The 19,653-nt window shown below is 41.6% G+C and overlaps 1 protein-coding gene across 2 annotated transcripts; it reads left to right on the top strand.

Moving 5' to 3' along the window:
* The first annotated feature begins 12,362 nt into the window (after positions 1–12,362).
* Positions 12,363–16,608, top strand: LOC119331112. Of its 2 annotated transcripts, XM_037604288.1 has the most exons (5): positions 12,363–14,747; positions 14,849–15,169; positions 15,246–15,764; positions 15,850–16,103; positions 16,336–16,608. In XM_037604288.1, exons 1-4 carry the CDS (start codon positions 12,517–12,519, stop codon positions 15,881–15,883), a joined length of 3,105 nt encoding a protein of 1,034 aa, XP_037460185.1. In that variant the 5' UTR covers positions 12,363–12,516; the 3' UTR covers positions 15,884–16,103; positions 16,336–16,608. The 2 variants fall into 2 exon arrangements, with proteins under 2 accessions (XP_037460185.1, XP_037460184.1); XM_037604287.1 differs by having other exon boundaries at positions 12,367–14,747; positions 15,246–16,103.
* The last annotated feature ends 3,045 nt before the right edge of the window (positions 16,609–19,653 follow it).

The following is a 19,653-nucleotide window of genomic DNA, read 5'->3' on the forward strand; positions in this document are numbered from 1 at the left end:
CTGAATATATTTCAAAAAATAGTGGTTTCAGAGGAGACGAGAGGAGAAAAAATCCCGCCACAATCCAGCGTGGATTATTTGATCCGCCTTTTTAAGGCGGTGGGACCAAAGAGTGAGGTCCGAGATAATAGCCCTAATTACATTACATGGGGAAGGAGACACATCCCTAAAGGTTTTGCCGTTGCGAGCGTCCTAAATTTTCCATAAAATGAGAATGAAAATGAAAGGCCAAAAAGACTGAGGTAGGCCATGCAGAACCGGTGGCTGCCAAATGTTGGACAAATGAGAGTGGCAGGGCAGCAGCCCAATGGCCCCCCAGATGGATGCCGCCGAGGGGCAAGTGAAGAAAAGATGGGCACGGTCTTCTGGCGTTGTGCTCCAACATGGCCATGATGGAGAGTCGATGATGGTCTTGCGATGAAGGTTTGCCCGCGTGTTTAATCTGTCCATATAGAAGAGCCATCCAAACACTTGTATCCTACTAGGAAGACGAGAATTCCATATGTGAGCAAGGGATGGATCCGAGAGCTGCGAGGCAAGAGCAGCATAGGCGCCCTTGGTGGTGAAGGCAGCACCATTAAGCAAGGACCTTTCGTCGGGTACTCCTATAAGGCACACTCCCTGCAACACAGATCTCGGCTACGCAAGCCCAGATCAATCCCATCCATCATTATTTTATGCACAAGAGCACTAGGCTTAGTATGGTGAGTAAACAAGGCAGGTAAAGCAACGGAGAGTGGTTCTGGCAGGAGCCATCGGTCAAGCCAGAAAAAGGTGGAGGATCCATTTCCAATATGCACCGTAAAGTGATCCACGTCCTTGACCCGCTGGCTTGCTCACACGGCTATACTGAATTTAAGGTTTCCCATGAAGCTATTGCTAACAAACTTCATGTTGCTCTTTTCACATGCCTGTTCAATTTTTTATCAATTGGCACACTGACTGCGTAAACTTGGTAAAGAAGTGTGAAACGATCACATATGAGACATTTTTAAGGTCAGCTTCAACACCGAAATATTGAAGAGTATTATATTAATTAAAAAATCATTACACTGATGCGGCCAACTTTGTCCTCCTTACATTTATATGCACATTGTAGATCTGAAACTGGACCTGCCATGTTACACATGATTAGGAACATCGATGCTACTGGTATCAAGGAAAAATTAAACAAGGTGGCTTGCTTTTCTCATATAAACTTTTAAAATATTAATCTGTGCACTTGTTTTTTCTTCCTAAAATCTCTTCTACCCTAATATTTGCAGGATATCATTAAAGTGCAGAAGCATAAAATCATTGCTGAACTTCTTCAAAATGAAGGAAACACATCATCTGTTCCAACACAAATTTCTGATTTGGTGCGACATGACATGTGATCCATTCATGGAAGTGTAATAAGAATAGAAGGAACCAATCATGCTAGAATTTATTTATCAGGTTTAATCTAATATCCTTTTAGTTGCCTATGCTCCAACTTGTATTCCTTACGATTATGTATTTTGATTGGATCTCCAACTGACATTGCAAATAAATTGAATTGCTTTGTTTGTTTTTCCTTTACCCAATTCCCTACATCACACATGTCCCAATTTTTTTGTTATCTATGATGGCGACTCTTGATGTATTCTTTTTTCAACTTAGCTAAAATGAATTATATCTTCATTGCCACTGTTCAACACATTTTATATTGAGCCTCTTTTTATGTGTACCATAGTCCCACGAATATAGATTGTAGAAAAGATAAGCTTCCAAAATTGAATCAAATGTAAGTCCAATTGCAGGAGAAACAACAGATTCAGTTTCCCTTTCAGCAAAACCACGGAAAGCACTCTAAGGCAGTGATCCGTTCTGCACTGGCTACCCTTTCATTCAGCTTAGCTCGATGCCTTTGCCTGTCAAAGTTCAGTCTAATGTTTGAATACAGTAATTCACATTTTTTACTTGTTATCGTAATTTTGTCTATTGCAATGACAAAATATGAACATTTGAAATACGAATAATTACCTTCGAACCCAACGATTCTGCTCTCTTTCTACATCCATTATATTGGCCGTCCTAGTTACATGAGCGTCACAATTAATATCTTGGTTTTCTAACTTTAACCTTGTGCTGTTGTTAGACGAGATATCATCTCCATCTTCATGCAGCACATCTTCCTCCTCATGCACCGTATGCAGAGGAATCCTCTCCACAGAACCAAAAACAATAGATCTGTCCACTAGAACAATTGTTCTGAAGAATTCACAGTCCTGAAGAGTATTGCTTCCTGTTAGGATGATCTCCTCCGTGTGGGCCCAACGGCCCACCGGGCCCTTAGATCCACGCCCTGATCGGGGGCGCCCAGCCCACTATGGCTGGCGGGCCCTTGTCACACTGCCCATATAAAGAGGTGGGGGCCGGCGGCTCGCAACACGAGGTTCGCAGCAAGCCGCACACCCCACCGGCAATCCCTTCCGATCTAGGGTTTTCTCAATATTGACGGGAAGCACCGCCACCACCTCGTCCACTCCCCGCCATCATCGTGCGCCACAGCACCACCATGGCCTCCAGCTCGAGCTCGTCAGGCCAGGCAGAAGGTAGGTCTACCGGATTGATCTAGCCTACCCCGATCCCATGGATTCAAAACTTCCTTCAAATCATGGTGGCATAGTTACAAAAATGTTTACAAATCAAAACAGTGAATTTTCAGATCTTAAGATAGAAGTAGAAATGACATGGAAAACACATACCTAGTCTGATACGACGAGTTGTCTCCCATTTGCCCGAAACCACAGTAACTTCACTTACTTCTTCTCCTCTTTCCCGGATGCGCCGGGTTGAGCTTTGGAGGAGAAGATGAACATGAAACTTTAGGGGGAAGAAGAAGAACTCTGTGGGCACCTAAAGGCATACGAGGAGTGGTCTCAAAACCAATTTGAGCCAGGTGAATTAGATGTCCTGTTCTAGCAGTGGCGGAGCCAAGGGGGGCGAGCAGGGGCCTGCCCCCCCCCCCCTACCGATCGACAGTTTATTAAGAGGCTACGAGTAATTAGCTACTGGGCTGAGAAATATACGTACTATGGCCCCCCTCAACCCTCGAGGTTATGAAGAAATCTGGGGGAAAGGCCCATCAAAAAGCCCACTAGTGACCGTAGCAATAGACTCTAGTACTTGGCCCCTGGTTAGTACTATTGAGAACCACTGTATCTACTAATCCCTCTCAACTTTAATCTTATACATTTTCAAGTTGTCATTTGATGCTGTGAGTTATGATGCTAATTCATTTTATTTCATTTGTAACTAAGGCATATATAGATATACCATAGACAGACCCTATTTTAGTTGTGTTGAAGCAACACAATAATATAGTATTATCGTACTTATTTTTCCGCAGTGAGCATTTTCCTTTAATCAACATAACTTGGCCCCCCTTATATCCAAATCCTGGCTCCGCCCCAGTGTTCTAGCATGCACTGAAAGTACATCCATCGTTCAACAATGGACACCTCTCACCGCGTATCAAACGATTGTATGCAGCTCGTATATGAGCATAGAAATGCTTTCTTTCAATTAATGTGGCGATCTGGCGAGAGTAACGCATGACGAAGATTTCAGAGGGGACAGCACGTCAGAGCCACAAATCCTCATCCATGGAAAGTGTACGTTGTCTAAACATGTGAAGGTAGGTGGTGGTAATTAAGTTAATAAGAAGTACTGGATAGAGGTGGTGGTGTTGTTTCTGTAAGAAACACGTGCAGAACCATTTTATTTTATTTCACACTACTACAGGATTGGTCTCTTGTAACACGTTGATGTGCTACTACAGCTTAGATATTGTGTTACTGAAGCGTGCAGTAACACATTTTTGTATGTGTTCCTGTAGGCTATGTTACTAGGTGGTGTCTATTGTAGCACATAAACATTGTTTCTATATGTATTTACAGGTGCTACAGTTGTATTGCTGCAACACAAGCCATATGTGTTACCGAAGGCCTTGGTAACACCTTTTTAGAACTATAGGCACACACTTTGTAACATGTTTTTCCTGGCGTAACAACATCGTTAGTAACACGTTTTAACAAAACTGCAACACAATTAGTAATCATTGGCAGTAATTACAATAGGGCTTTGTAACGCGTTTTGATATTCCAGCAACACGATTTCTTTACTATAGCAACACAGTAGTAACATAATTTTGTACATATTGTAACATCTCTAGTGGTGATTGGTAGCAAACACAGTAACACCTTTTCCTAACTATAGTAACATGGCAAAATTAGTCCAATGTGGTACTGCAAAAAATTTGTATGAAATATTGTATAAATATAGTTTTTTGTTTTTATACTTCCTCATAGTGAAAATCGATAAGCAATATGACACAGATACACAGTGTATACTATATAAAAGGACCATGGACATAAAGCTAGCATATGCACAAGAAAAATGATATAAAATATCAATAAGGTTCTTGCCATTCCATAGCATTTATAACAATGAACATATAGAAGATCCATATTGTAGCAAAAATAAAATACATTTCTCAACCCATTAATGTAAACTATAGTATGCGAAAGATTTCCTATAAGTGAAACCATGTGACACCCCTATTCATGTTCACTAGAATGTGCCCCTCAGATCTTTCTTGCATGAATATGTCATATTTGCATCTTGATTCCTCATGAGCAGAAGCATCCGAATCAACTCAACCATTGAACCTCTCAATCTGGGGAAAAAACAGTCACAACTACATTAAGTATATTGCAAATATAATTTAACAAAACTCAAGAAGTTAAATATTGACATACACAAGCTGAAGGCCAAGCAATTGTTAATCCAGAGGTGAAAGCATCGCCAATTGTCATACAATTTTCCCTTTCCCTTACCAAGCGCTCACATTCCTCAATAGGTTGATCAACTTGCACTTCTATGAACTGCCGACCTAACTCAACGCCACCAACCATTTTTTTTGAACTACAACCCAAAATGCTAGCATGTGCCACATGCCTTTTGTTTGGATATATTGAAGACTTCAGAATCACTTTTGTGCCAACCTAAAAAAGGTTCAAATTATAATTGGCATTAATCAAAATCAATTTTGTGAACACGAATCTAGTATAAACACACTATTTTTGTTACCTCCATGGAAGGACTACGTTTCTGCTTAGAGGACACATGGACTACAGACTTGTCTTGAGTGCTTTGTTTGTGTACTCTAGTCAAATTTCCATCCATATTCTCCCTGCTCTTTCTCATCTACAGAGAAACATAAGAGGAAAAAATGATTTATCATTGTGATCTTGCAATGTAAAGTTCACAGGGCATTTTATTCATCAAATATTACATGTGCCGACATCATTTTCTAACATCAGGAGAGTCCATTCCATGCAAATCAAACTTAAAATGCAGAAACTCATTCATTCATCATTCCTACGAAAAATTGTTTCCTACAATGCTTAGCAAGCAGATTTCTCAAGAGATAACCATTACCTCTCTATCAAAAACAGCATGGGCTGGTGATGATGGTACTTGATATGAGAATTTATTGCAACCCTCATTTTCAAGATGATGCTTCTGTACAACAATATAAATAAATTAATAAGTATAGTGTATCATTTATACCATGAGTAACGAGAAGATTCTAACTTGTTTGCCCGACAGAATGTCATTATCTTCGTGTGTGCCATGTTGATATGGGTTAGTTTGTTCTGCATTTTACATGAAGAGGCATTCCTTTATAGAAAGTTATAAAGTGTACTAATAAATAAACAAATTTACCATTGTTGTATCTCTGGGATTGACCACTATGTGTTCTGCATCAGGTCCATTGGCATGAACTCTCTGCAAAATGAAATATTTATAAATAGAGATGAAAATGAACCAAAACATGTCGAATATATTGACAGTACCTTTCTTTTATTATTATATAGTACTTCTGGATGAGATTCACCATTACCTACGGTTTGGAAATTTTCCTACAATGGAAATTAAACATGTTTCAGTAAAATACTTGTATGAATGCAACAAAAAAGATATTTACCGTTGCCATTTCGTTCGTCCCACACACTTCATCTTTGTTTCTTAATGCATCAATGATTTGGTCTTGCTGTTCTATGCGTTGCTTTAGCTTTGCTATTTCCTCCCTAGCATCAGCCTCTTCATCATGTGATGAACCATTTGTTGTGGTCATATTGATGTTCTTGAGATAACGAGGTTTTCGACCATAAACTTGGTTAGGAACAGGAAGCAAGCCCATTCCATGTACTTGTCCAGGCTTTTCATTCCCCAAAACTTTGTGCAAGGCATCACCTTTCCATGCAACTCTTCCCTGGTCACTTTGTGCCAACTCTGGTTGTTCATCAATTACCTTTTCCAACTCAACCTGAAAGAGAAGAATAAAGCATATTGTACTTGTTGTATTCCGTGTTGACTTGATTGTGTAAAAATTGAATGTATAACGTACCACAAACTTATTTTTATCTTTGGCCTTTTTTGGTTTTCTGTGAGTCGCTAAGTAAACCTTCGCTCTATGTGGTTGTTTCTTCTCAGGGTCCTCTTGACGCTGCAAAACCAGAAGTGCGCTGATATGTAAAGAAATGGCTGTGAAAAGTTAGAAAAAAATATATACTCACAAGGTCCTCAGCCCAACGAGCAAAACTCTTTGTCCCTGCTGTATGAGTTGTCTTCACCTTTGTACGACTTATTTTGTTCTTCTCACTTACTTCCTATTATAATTAAAATATAATGTCAATGCACTACTTAACAGCAGCACATATAGTCCAACTAAATGACAGAGAGCTTACCCTTCCTTCCTTAGACTTCCAAAATTTGACAAGTTCACGCCATTGGTCACTATCCACATATTCTGGACAAAGCTTATACAAAGATTTTCTTTTCTTGTTTGCATTAAAGAAAATTTTCTTCAGACCAACCTTGAATCTTCTCCAATCTCGCCCGGTAGTTTTTAGTATCCACTTGTCACACTTAGCAGGGTACAAGAACTTTGTCTGCATTTCAGGAAATAATGAATAAGCGTAAACAACAAATGTACAAAGGCAAACTAATAATATGCTAGCTAATATAACTGATTTTCTTCTTCTGTCAGATAAGACTACCTGTACACACTGAAGTATTGTGTCAGCCCCACCATCCTTCTTGACATTACGCCAGTCCTTTTTGTCAAGTGGACAATAACCCCCAAGTCTAGCTATTGTGCCAAGAAATTTCCCCAGGACTCCACCTTCGTCCCCAATAGGCTGGCCAAGATGATTGCATTTTACAACTATCCGCGCACCATCTGGCATGTTCCAAACAGCCGGTAAGGATGTTCCCCTACGCTTACCGTCACATGTGGAATTTGTTTACAACAATACTAATTAACTAAAGGCCACATATATTACATTATGTGCTTGCAAAGCACTGAGTGAATAAGGAAAGTAAGGCTACTAATGGAATGGCCAAGAACAAAGGCCAATAATAGCAAAGTACATTTTAGATTTGACATGCATGTATTGTCGGATTAATAAAGAAAATTGGGTAAGTATATATATATGGAGCTTGTTTGTTAAGTAAGTGCAAGCCAACTTAAAATTGTTGATCCTTCTTAATTAATATCATACCAGAAATATTGTCGACGCGATCATCTCGACGACCAACTTGATCCTCATTATCCTCCAATTCTTGTGTTTCAGACACTGAATCACGTGACATCAGAGAATGCTTACTATTGTCACAATCCCCCTCTGAACCACATTCAACCTTTTTGATTTACGCATCGTTCCTGACAATCAATTCATGCACCATTTAATTTGTTAATTACAAGGATAGATAGTAATTTATTTGACCAAGTAGGCTAAGCATGACATGTTCCTACAAAACTGAAATCGTTATTGAGCTTACAGTTGCTATTACTTTGTGACGTCGCCGCCCTAGTTTTTGCTGCTCCTTTATCGAAGACAACCTCCTCCTCCTCTAAGCTGGTAATCAGTCCATCATCCTCACGTTGAGGGTCTGATGGAGCAACATCAATGTTTGCCTCCTCGTTGAACACATACAACTGGACCTTCTTCTCATTGGTATGTTCTGATATCATTCTGCTCACATGAATGTCATTATCAATGCGAACCAGATAGCCTCTACCATGCGGGTATTTCTTCCTGTAATACAAGAAATCATATGCCGGTGAGAAGCCAACTTCTTCGATCAATTTGACTAACTCATAATAGGAGATATCTGTTCTGTCCATTAATCCCTCAAGAACTTTATGCTGATGATTCTCATCTTCATAGGACAGGCTAATTTTCCATTTTTCCACAGCCATCTACAATGACATGAATGTAAGAAGTATCAGCACCAAACCAACTTTGTAGTGGCATTAAAGTGAATAAAAGGTTGACATATATCAGCACCAAACCAACTTTACAGTGGCATGAAAGTGAATAGAAGGTTGACATATTGTTGTTAAAATCTAGGATTTATTCATACAGAAATGGAGGGAAATTACATGATAATGGAAGTGTTTTACATGATGGAGGATACAGACTGCCGGTCAAGCCACTCGCCGAGGTTGTTATTGCTCTGACCAAGCTTAGTTCTAGTAGACAGTGCACATACTAACTTCCTAAATCAAGGGTATAAACTGAATACTGACTGTGTAACATGTACTATGAATTTCAGGTTACATAAATTTTAAAAATCAGTACTAATCAGAGTTCAGAGTACAAGATCGTTGGCCCCAATTTTGTGTAAGTACTGCATATATCAGTACTAATCAGAGTTCAGAGTATAAGATCTTTGGTCCCAATTTTTGTCTAAGTACTGCATATATCAGTACTAATCTGAGTACTATTAATTTCAAAGTACTATCAGTACTGTACAAGATATACTATGAATTTCAGAGTACAAGATCGGGGGCCCCCAGTTTTGTATAACTACTGCATATATCAGTACTAATCAGGGGATTATAGCCTACAAAATCAGGGAGTTAAAGACTGAAACCTTAAACTGCAAAGAAGGGGGGAAAAGCAGCCAACATCTCACGTATAGATGCTAAGGTCGATGGTAGCACACAAAACTGCAGAGGAATAAAAATTCAGAGAACATGGTACCACTTCTGCAGTGCATGAAAACCAGACTATAAATCGTATCTCAGTTTAACATAGTGACTAATGATTACAGCCCACCCTCCATTCTTATCCTAAATTAACCACTGGTTGATTTACTTCCTGGTACGCACAAACCTAACACCAGATTCAGAGAGGAAAACAAAGGGAGGAGGAAAGAGACTCAGTCAAGCGTAGAAGGGAGAAATCAACAAAATGGGAGTTTAGATTGATACCAGCCGCGAGAATGGTGTAGTCCTTCTGGATTTAGTTCCGGAGTTGAGGATCGACGATGTCGTTGCCGCAACGATGCAAACCACACTGAGGCAGATCTGGGCAGCGATGGTTTCAATCGGGCGTTGACGTACAGGCAGGCGCGTGGAGGGGCGGCGAGGTGGCCGCTGAGGGGCGGCGACGGAGGCCGCCGAGGTGAGGCTTTGAGGGCGGCGCGAATGATGCAGATGGGATTGGCGATCTAATTTATTTAGCGCTTCATTAGTTTATTTTTTTTGCAGTTAGCGCTTCGTTAGTTAACCGGGGGGAAAATTAAGCGGGACTAAATTGAGAGCTTTGGAGGGAACTTTTTGTCCATCGAGATGTGGAGGAATTTTTTGTGGGAATAATCCGGAGACTGTTTGACTAATTTTTTGTTTGGAGAAAAATATATTATATCTATAAATAATTCAGGAAATGTTTATAATGGAAAAAAATGGAGCATGTTTTGTATTTATTTCATTACTGAGAAGGAACTAATATATACTTATAAATTGTAATTTCTTTATGAAATGAATATAACAATATAATTTTGTGAATTTGTATTGCAAAACATGGTAAAAACACAATTACTTACTTTCATTCGTACTGCAACCTCCAAGTCTGGCGACTCTGACGGTGAGAGAGCAAGGAACCTCCAAACCAATGACTGGTTTATATTTACCAAGTTGTGTTTGTGATTTAATTGATGGAATGTAAATAAGGCACTGACACGCCTATAAGCACTGAAGCGAGCCGAAGGTGCGCCGCTGTCATCGCCCCTCCCTTGCCGGAGCGAGGCAAACCTTCCTGTAGTAGTCAGTCAGAAAGTCGTCATACTAAGGCCCCATAAAACCAACGCACCAGAACAGGACACGAACCCTAACAAGACTCGAATTTTTTTTTCAAAACAGAGCCCTCCCACCGCCAAGGGTCGGGATCGACTCCGCCCCATGACTTTTTAGGGAGGCGACGGTGGCTAGGTCTTACACGGGTAGTTGAAAACAATGTTTGCTCTAAACCGACGGGTTCACTTCAACCACCACAAATCCGCAAACCCCCCCAAAAAAACAAGAAAAGTTGCGGTAGGCATCAATTGGCTAGTACCACCCCATGAATCAGCCGTGTGATTTTAAGTGTTATTCAAGTGAGAACTAACTGTTCTATTTTGATCAATTTTCTTATAAAGGATAGGTTAGAGATCTTTGGACTACAAGGTGTTTTTGGATCAGTTGATTCATTTTTTGAGTCATCTAATGCAAAATCAACGCCCAGATGGCATTGTACAACATCCTACCTTTGTTGCTCATCTTCTTCGCCAAAACGCGCCACAGACCCTTGGATAAATCGCTAGCCTCTGTCTCCCGTGGTGCTCCCACGCCAGCCTTGCAGCCCCGGCCTCCCCTCACCATCGTCCCCGGCCATCCCTTTAAAACAGGGAACCACTATATTTTTTCCAGCGGGCCTGCACCCCTTTCATCAGAACCGTCAAGTTTCGGACTTGCCTTCGCCGACTGTCGCGCGCTACACTTGTTCCTGGCCAAGGTCTTATCGGTGTCTCCATGCCTCGCTATGACTTGCCTCGGTGCTACAGTTGACTACCTCGTGCTTCGCCACACGTCCTTCCCATGAAATTAGATTGACCCAAATCTATTTTTTAGTCAACTTATACTAAAATAAATGTACTTGCTTGTAATACAATTTGGTCCCAATCGATTACTTATGTGCGATTGGCATGTACATGAGCCGCGCGCCAATACAAGAACGTGTACATACATGATAAAAGACAACTGTTATACGAACCAACTTGTGATTGGATGATTAGAAGGACTTTCAGGATTTTCAACGATGCGCATTCAGTGGGGGGAGACGTTCCGGTCAACGATGAGGTGCGTATGATGACTTCGTAAACTTCAAGATGATATGTCGGCTCAGTCTTTCGGAGGTGCTCATAGGAGTAAGATGTGCGTCTGTATGTTCATAGGGATGAGAGTATGCGCGTGTATATGAATACTTGCATCTGTGTTAAAAAAAGACAGCTGCTATACGGATAAGAAACCTTTTTTTTGACACGTACGGGATATAAGAAACTTGTAGAGAAAAGAGACGTGGCAACAAGCTTTGGGAGGTGGGCACACGCACGCACGATTAGAGTTGGACGGCTCCTGCACGACCGACACGAAGCTTCAATCAGCCGGTTGAGTTGTATAATAATTTTCCAAAAAGAAAACACCACAAAAAAAACCTATATCGATTCGTTCCTCATCTCTTACCTCGATCCCCTGTTCCGCCGCCGCCCAACCCGAGCGCTGGCCGCTGGCCGCATCGCCGCCACAGAGAAGTCGCGCCGCCGCCGCTCGAGTCCACACCCAGCGTCCCATCCGCTCGATTCCATACCTCCACCCGCCGCTCTAGTCCACAGCCCACGCCGCCTCCTATCAGCGCTCGAATCCACTCGTCCACCGGCCGCAAGATCTGCCGCCCGTGTCCACGGACGGAAGACAGGGAGACGGCGGGAGCGCAGGACATCGCCTCCGCCCGACCATTACCTTGGACGCTACTTCTCCACGTCGTCAGACCACGACAACTAAGGTTTGAGAGATCGAGCTTCAGAACTCCCTGCTGTGCCTCTCTTTTAATTTTGTCTTTAAAGGACCACACGACGCGTTCCATTACATAATAGTACTGGGTATATCGCTGGATCATAATGTTCAAATTCAGAATTCCATTGCCTTCACACAGTGCCAATTGTGTTTCCCATAACTTGTGAAAAACTAACCTGCCACATCTCAATGCCTTGTTGTGCTGTTAGAGCTGCAAATGAAATCTTGCATTTAGAGCGTTGTGAGTCACAACGCATACTGCAGAATATGATGTCGACTTTGGCTTAGCTCAGTATTACAAAATTATTCAGAAATCAATATGCATGCTGCAACATTATCATTTAGATCAGGATGTATTCCTGAGAACCCCAATCCTCTGTCTGCAACCATTAGAACAGACAATTTTATTACCTTTGTCATAAAAGGCACAATCATGTATTTTGCGTTGAGGCCATCAGTGCGAAATTAATTATGTATTATAATAAATTAGCTGTTTGAAAGTACTGATGGTTCAATACAATTTCAACTTTTTAGCATTATAATAAATTCACTAATGACATTTGCTACTTTAACACAGCGAGTCGATGGATCTAACAGCCATTAAAAAGTTACTCAGTTCTCGTAGACCAAGTGCAGACTACTTGGCTGGCGTAGATGGTTTCCTTGATTTTGCATACACTGGAAAAAGTTCAGATGCCAAGATCCATTGTCCATGCGTCAGATGTGTCAATAGGAACTTGTTGAAGCGAGACACCGTATATGATCATTTGGTGTGTAATGGAATGCTACTTGGATACACAGTTTGGGGTTGTCATGGTGAAACTGCAGGATACATCTCCTCTAACAAACGAAAAAGGTCAAAACAGGAAGGCATAAACTCTAATATGCGCCAGCTAGTCCATGATGTTTTCGGGAACATAGATAATGGGTCTCAAGTGAATGACTTCGATGACCCAAACCCTCCAGAACATGGACCAGATCCTGAAACCCAATCTTTTTATGACTTGTTGAGAGATGCAGATGTACCTTTGTGGGACGGGTGTGAACTATCAAAACTTTCTTTCCTTGTGCTTCTGTTCAACATAAAATCCAGTAACAAGTGGAGTAATAAATCTATAAATGATTTGCTAGCAGTTCTACAACAAGCAATTCCAAATGGCAAGAATTTACCTGGAACTTTTGCCAAGGCCAAGAAGATCATTGGAAAGCTTGGGCTTAGTTATGAGAGAATTCATGTTTGTGAAAAAGATTGTCAGCTTTTTTGGAAAGAGAAGGCTAATGATGACTTTTGCTCAGTATGTGGAGCATCAAGGTGGAAAAACAAACCTGATAAAACCGTGCTAACTAACAAGGAAAGGAAAAAAGCAACCCCGAAGAAGGTGCTCCGGTACTTCCCTATTAAGCCAAGGCTTAAGAGGCTTTTTATGCACAAGGAAACTGCTATAGCATTAAGATGGCATGATGAGGAACGCATAAAAGATGGAGCATTGCGACATTTAGCTGATTCAGCGGCATGGAAGGAGATTGACTCTAAGTATAAGCACATCAGATCAGATTCTCGAAATATTAGATTCATAATCACAGCTGATGGATTCAATCCGTTTGGTAAGCTGAATAGTAAACATAGTTGCTGGCCTGTTGTCCTAGTACCCAATAACCTTCCACCATGGTTGTGCATGAAGGCATCTTCTCTTATGCTCACTCTGCTTATTCCTGGTCCAACTTACCCTGGAAAGAATTTCCATGTATTCATGCAACCAGTTTATGAAGAACTAACCGAGCTGTTTATGGTAGGAACACATACATATGATGCATCTCGAGGTGAGATGTTTCAACTTTATGCCGTTGTGTTGTCTACCGTGAGTGACTACCCCGGGCTAGCTCTCTTTGCAGGATATAGCGTAAATGGTGAGTTTGGTTGTTTTCCATGTCGTGATGAAACATGTTCTAAACGCTTGAAATATGGGCAAAAGTACTGTTTCATGGGGCATCGCCGATTTCTGCCCCCAGATCACAAATTCCGTTTTGATGCTAGATCGTTTGATGGATCTGAAGAACATAGAGCGTCACCTAGTGCTTATGCGGAAACTAGAGTTGTAGATCAAATAAAATCAATTTCAAATTTTCAGAAATCCAAAACATGGAAGTGTGTCAGTGGCCTATTCAATTTGCCTTATTGGGACTTCAATTTACTTCGTCACAATCTTGATATCATGCATATTGAGAAGAACGTATGTGAAAACATATATGGAACACTTCTAGGAATAGAAGGCAAGTCCAAAGATAATTTAAAGGCACGACAAGACCTACAGCACATGAACATTAAACGAGAGCTGCATCCACAAAAAAAACCTAATGATAAGTATTATCTGCCACCTGCTTCCTATAACCTATCTAAAGAAGGGAAGCAACAATTTTGCAAAGTCCTTCATGGTGCAAGGGGTCCGAATGGGTTTTCAGGAAACATCTCAAGATGTGCAAATGTTGTTCAAGGGAGAATCTCAGGCCTTAAAAGTCATGATTGTCATATACTAATGCAACACTTTCTACCACTTGCTATTCGAGGTCTACTCCCAGATCATGTCATATCTGTGTTGTTCGACCTGTGTGGGTATTTTAGAGAAGTGAGTGCAAAAGTCCTATACATCAGCGATCTTGAGAAGTTGGAGGAGCGAATCATAATGACATTATGTCATATGGAGAGAATATTCCCACCAGGTTTTTTCACTGTTATGGTGCATTTGGTTATGCATCTAGCAACGGAGGCAAAAATAGGTGGTCCAGTGTGCTACCGTTCGATGTGGTTTGTGGAAAGGTATGGTAGCTTCTTATATAAATATGGGGATGCATTACATATCTTTTGCAGGAAAATATTCTTCAATAATTTTCTTCTTCCTTGTGTTTGTGTTTATGTAGGTATATAGGTAAGCTGAAGTCAAATGTCCGTAACAAAGCTCGTCCCGAAGGATCTATCGCTGAAGCATTTTTGGCAGATGAGTGCATGACATTCTGTTCAAGATATATTGTCGGTTTTGAGACCAAACATAACTTGCCCTCGCAGAACGAAGATAACGACGAGTGGGTTGGGCATCATGATATTGCACATGGATCAAGATTATTTCCACATTCTGGCAATCCACTTGGAAAGCCTAGGAATTATGTACTGAGCGGTGTGGCAAAAGTACAGGCACATAGATATGTCTTGTTCAATTGCTCTGATGTGAATTCATACCTTAGGTAATATCTCATGCTTATAAATTGTCTTAGTTACCCTTTTCCCCTACTTTACCTTTGTTTATGAATTACTTTGCAGGGCTCATGCTGATGAGATCACTAATGGACGCAATTTAAACCCTGATGTTGTCGAGAGGATTCAAAATGATAAGTTCCACGAATGGTTCCAAGCTCATCTAAGTGCCATATTTTGCATATACTATACACGTATCACTACATTTAGTTGTAATCAAATTCTAAATATTCAGATAAAGAAATTGGAGAAGGAAAATGGCATCCACAACATTGAAAAGGATATTAGATTGCTCGCCCGGGGCCCAGTTAATGCAGCCAAAAGATATTGCGCTTTCAACTCCCAAGGCTACCATTTTAGGCCTAAATGCTTGGATAAAGAGACACAAAATAGTGGAGTCATGGTAACTGCAAAAACTTCTAGTTATGCTTCAGCACATGATGCCAATCCTGTTTTACGTGATGTGACGTACTACGGGAGGGTAATTGATATTGTCGAGCTAAACTACTCTGGACAGTTTTCAGTGGTGTTGTTTAAATGTGAATGGGTTAATGTGTTCTCAGAAACAGGAATGAAAAAAGACAAGTACGGTTACACACTTGTCAACTTCTTACATCTAATACACAAAGGAGAAAAGATTGAGCATGAGCCTTTTATTTTCCCTAACCAGGCGAATCAAGTGTTCTATGTGGAAGATGAATTGAATCCAGGTTGGTCTGTGGTAATGAAGTTGCCAAAGCCTAGAGATGTATATGACTTAGGCAACTTGGAATGGGAAGCGCAGACAGAAAATGAGCCATTCCATGTTTCACAGCTTGGAGAGAGTTTGAAAATAAAGAACAATGAAGAACATTGGGTTAGAACAGACGTTGAGGGGACAATAGTGGATGCTAATAATGCTTCGAGCAACGAAGAATAACTGAGGTTAGTAGCAATATGTTCTTGTGTTTCCATATTCAATTTGCAAGATGTGTTTTTACCTCTAATATAATTTATTGTTCAATCTTTCTGTTCTTCAATTATGTTTTGTGCATTCTTTCTTTTATGTTGGGTTGACACTTCCATATCAAATATGAAATTTAGTGATAAAAGTAGCACATAATGTCTCTTCTATTTTCTTGTTCGTGTTTTGAATTATTTTGGCTGCATGCTACAGGTTCAGACTGCATGCTACATGGAGGCATGGAGGGGGTGGTCGGCTGTGTGCTTTGTGTTAGTACAAAACAGCCTACTCTTTTCTGCTTGCTGGCTTTCTGCTGACTACTTGACCAACTTTCTTGGTGATATACTGCTGTGTGAGACCATGTGTTGGTCAAAACATAGTATACTCTTATATTCATGCTTGGTAATTCGGTCAGCTGCGACACCACATGCTTGTTTGGAACATCATTTTGTACTTTGGTCAACAACAGTTCAAAATTGAGATACACGCAACTTCTTTGGAACTTTATTTTTGTATACATTGGATAACAATTTAGAATTGGCATACTCTTGCAGTGTTCAAAAATCTTGTTTTGCGATCACATGTTGCCATTTTTTTTAAAGTCTGAATCTATCCTAAAGCAGTATATATGTTTTAGTTTCTCTACATATAATTCTCTTGCTGATGATTAGATTAGATGATTAAAAGACTAGACTCTCATGTGCAAGATGAAAGTTCAATGTTGATTGAAGTCTTTTTTCTCCAAAGGCTGAAGGCAGATTCTGTACCAAGTAGAAAGTTCAGTGTTCTACCAACGACACTCAGCTTTCTCATGATTTTTGCTCTTTGAACCCAGCTATCAAAATGCATTCAAATTTAGGTTTCATTATTCCAATTACACGAAATAGTATCTATTGAATATGTCTCCCTATCTGGACGAATTAGCATGAATTCTGGATCAGGGTGGTCCAACTAATAAAAAAGTCACAGATATAACATGTCAACATACAGTATACCTTTGATCGAAAACCGCTTCCCAAATACAACACGTCAACATACTTTTATACTTTATAATAAAAATACGGATCAATAAATCTTCAAAGCATATTAAATTAATTAAGTCCAAAATTACTTAAAAGTAGCTAGCACACCTTTTAATTTTAACAAATTTTGGTAGCAGAAAACATTTTTTTCCAATACCCAAAAGAGCTGCACATCTTTTATATTAAGATAAGAGAAAAAATATTTAAAGATTACGAACACACACACAGTACAAAGCACAAAACTTCGAGTTTGCACTCTCATCCAGTCTTAGAAAATAGGGTCATACGTACCCACGTAAAGGGAAATAATCTTTTTTAGAATTTTGTACAGGAAAATATCTTTTTTAGAAGAATTTACAGGAAAAAGTCAGCTGCTATAGTTTGAGTCCTACCTTCTCTGGGCTTTGGTAGGTGGGCTACGCCAATTGTTTTATCCTAATATATCCCACCAGTAATCAAACACGCATCCTCTAAACTTCTATACGTAGCTAACATGTGAATGGCACAAGCCCATAACTATTACCTCAGAGGCCACGTGCTACGACGGGATCGACCTAATAATTGATCGCATGCATCTTGCAACAAGTCTTCTCATGACAAGAAAGAAAAATTCAATCCAATATTATTACGTGTGTAACATTTACCTACGTAGATCACCTATGTGTTACAAACTTGTAACACAACATTGCATATCATGTATGTGTTACAATCTTGTAACACTCTCTCAACCGGCTTAAATAATGTGTTACAACACTGTAACACATTCGACATATGTGGAATATGTGTTACAACATCGTAACACTTCCCACGGAACGTGTTACAACTTAGGTGTGGACACAAATTTTGTTTGACCGGGATTTCAACCAGTAACACATGTTTTCTTGTGTTACCGGGATGTGTTACCAAAGCTAATTCCTGTAGTAGTGTCAGTTCCCTATGTCCGGTGTTACGATGTGTGGCATTGATATATCAAGAAAACTGATTGAAGAAATCATTTTCCGGAATGCTTGTGTTTTCTTTAGCAAGGGCAACCCCCAATTTTCACCGGACCCGGATCGTCTGACGTGCCTTCAACGTGCTGGCCAAAGTCGGTCATTCGTTCACTGGCCAGCCCATCCAACGGAACTTTGAAGTGTTTGAAGAACTTACTTGTTTCTCTATATGTTGTCAAACAAAAAACTTGTTTCTCTATACACTGAAACTTGCAGCGCCAAAAATTGCAGCGCAGCAGCCTCATTGCTATCCAGCTATAGCCGTTGTATCGCTGTCAAGCTGCCGCCACCAACACCGCTTATATATACTAAGAATATGACGAAGGGTGGCCGGGTTCGGATGTCCCAGCCGAGCATGCCAAAGGTCCACCGTGGCGGAGAGAGTGACCGGAGCGGATGTGGAAGTGGAGGTGGAGTTCAACGGGTAGAGGCCGTCCGGGCTGTCACATCGGTGGAGCACCATCCGGGTACAGGCGTCCTTGACAGAAAAACTCACTTCATCAAATTCAACAGTTATAGGATTTTCACATGTAAGAGAGCGAACGGAAACAAGATTAGTGACTAACTCAGGTGAAACTAAGATATTAGACATATGAATAGGCATAGAGTTAGACGGAAAGGAACCATGACCGACATGAGTAATGGGAAGGAAAGACCCGTCCCCAACAGTGATACGACATGCGGTAGATACTGGAAATACGGAGTTGAGGTTACCAGGGTTGGAAGTCATGTGGGTGGTAGCCCCGGAGTCCATATACCAGTTGCCGCCTCCGATGTACATGTTGGGTGTAGGCGTGGAGTGAAGCACCACAAGAAGAGCCGGATCCCAAGGAGCCGGCGGGAGTGCGGCGGCCATGGCCGGAGAGGCGGCGGGATAACCACCCGGGGCGGCGTACGGAGGTGCCGCGACGGGGTAGCTGCCCGGGGCGGCGAGCAGCGCCTGATGCGCGCCGGGGCGGGGGTCGAGGATCCCGGCCGGGATGGGGCCCCGCGGCACTGGCATCGTGTACGCGTGGACCGCCCCGTCCAAGGGTTGGTCGCCGCGGCCCAGGGGGGCGGAGGCAACTGCTGCGGTGGTTGCCCCCCCTCCCCCCGCGCCGTGCTGCTGCTGCTGCTTCTTGCCGCGGCGCCCCCCGCGGCGACGATCAGGGGCAAGGGGCGGCGGTGGCGCCGCCGTGGGAGGAGCGGCGCGGGAGGTGCCTACCGCGAGAGCCGTGTGCGTGGCCCGGGACTTCACCATCTTCATCCTCCTCTCCTCCAACCGAAGATAGGCCACTACCCGAGGAAAGGTAGGGTCCGGGAGGAACGTGAGGTTGGAGGCCGCGTTTCCAAACTCCTCGTTCAGACCGGCGATGAGCGTGCTGAGGAGGAGGTCATCGGAGACCCGCTCCCCGATGTCGCGAAGTTCGTTAGCAAGTTTCTTAAGGCGCATGCAATAGTGGTTAATGGACGAGTCAAGCTGTTGGCAGCCAAAAAATTCCTGCTGAAGGAACACGCGACGCTGGAGGGCGTTGTCG

The sequence above is a fragment of the Triticum dicoccoides genome, chromosome 7A (genome assembly GCF_002162155.2).
Source record: "Triticum dicoccoides isolate Atlit2015 ecotype Zavitan chromosome 7A, WEW_v2.0, whole genome shotgun sequence".
NCBI lineage: Eukaryota > Viridiplantae > Streptophyta > Magnoliopsida > Poales > Poaceae > Triticum > Triticum dicoccoides.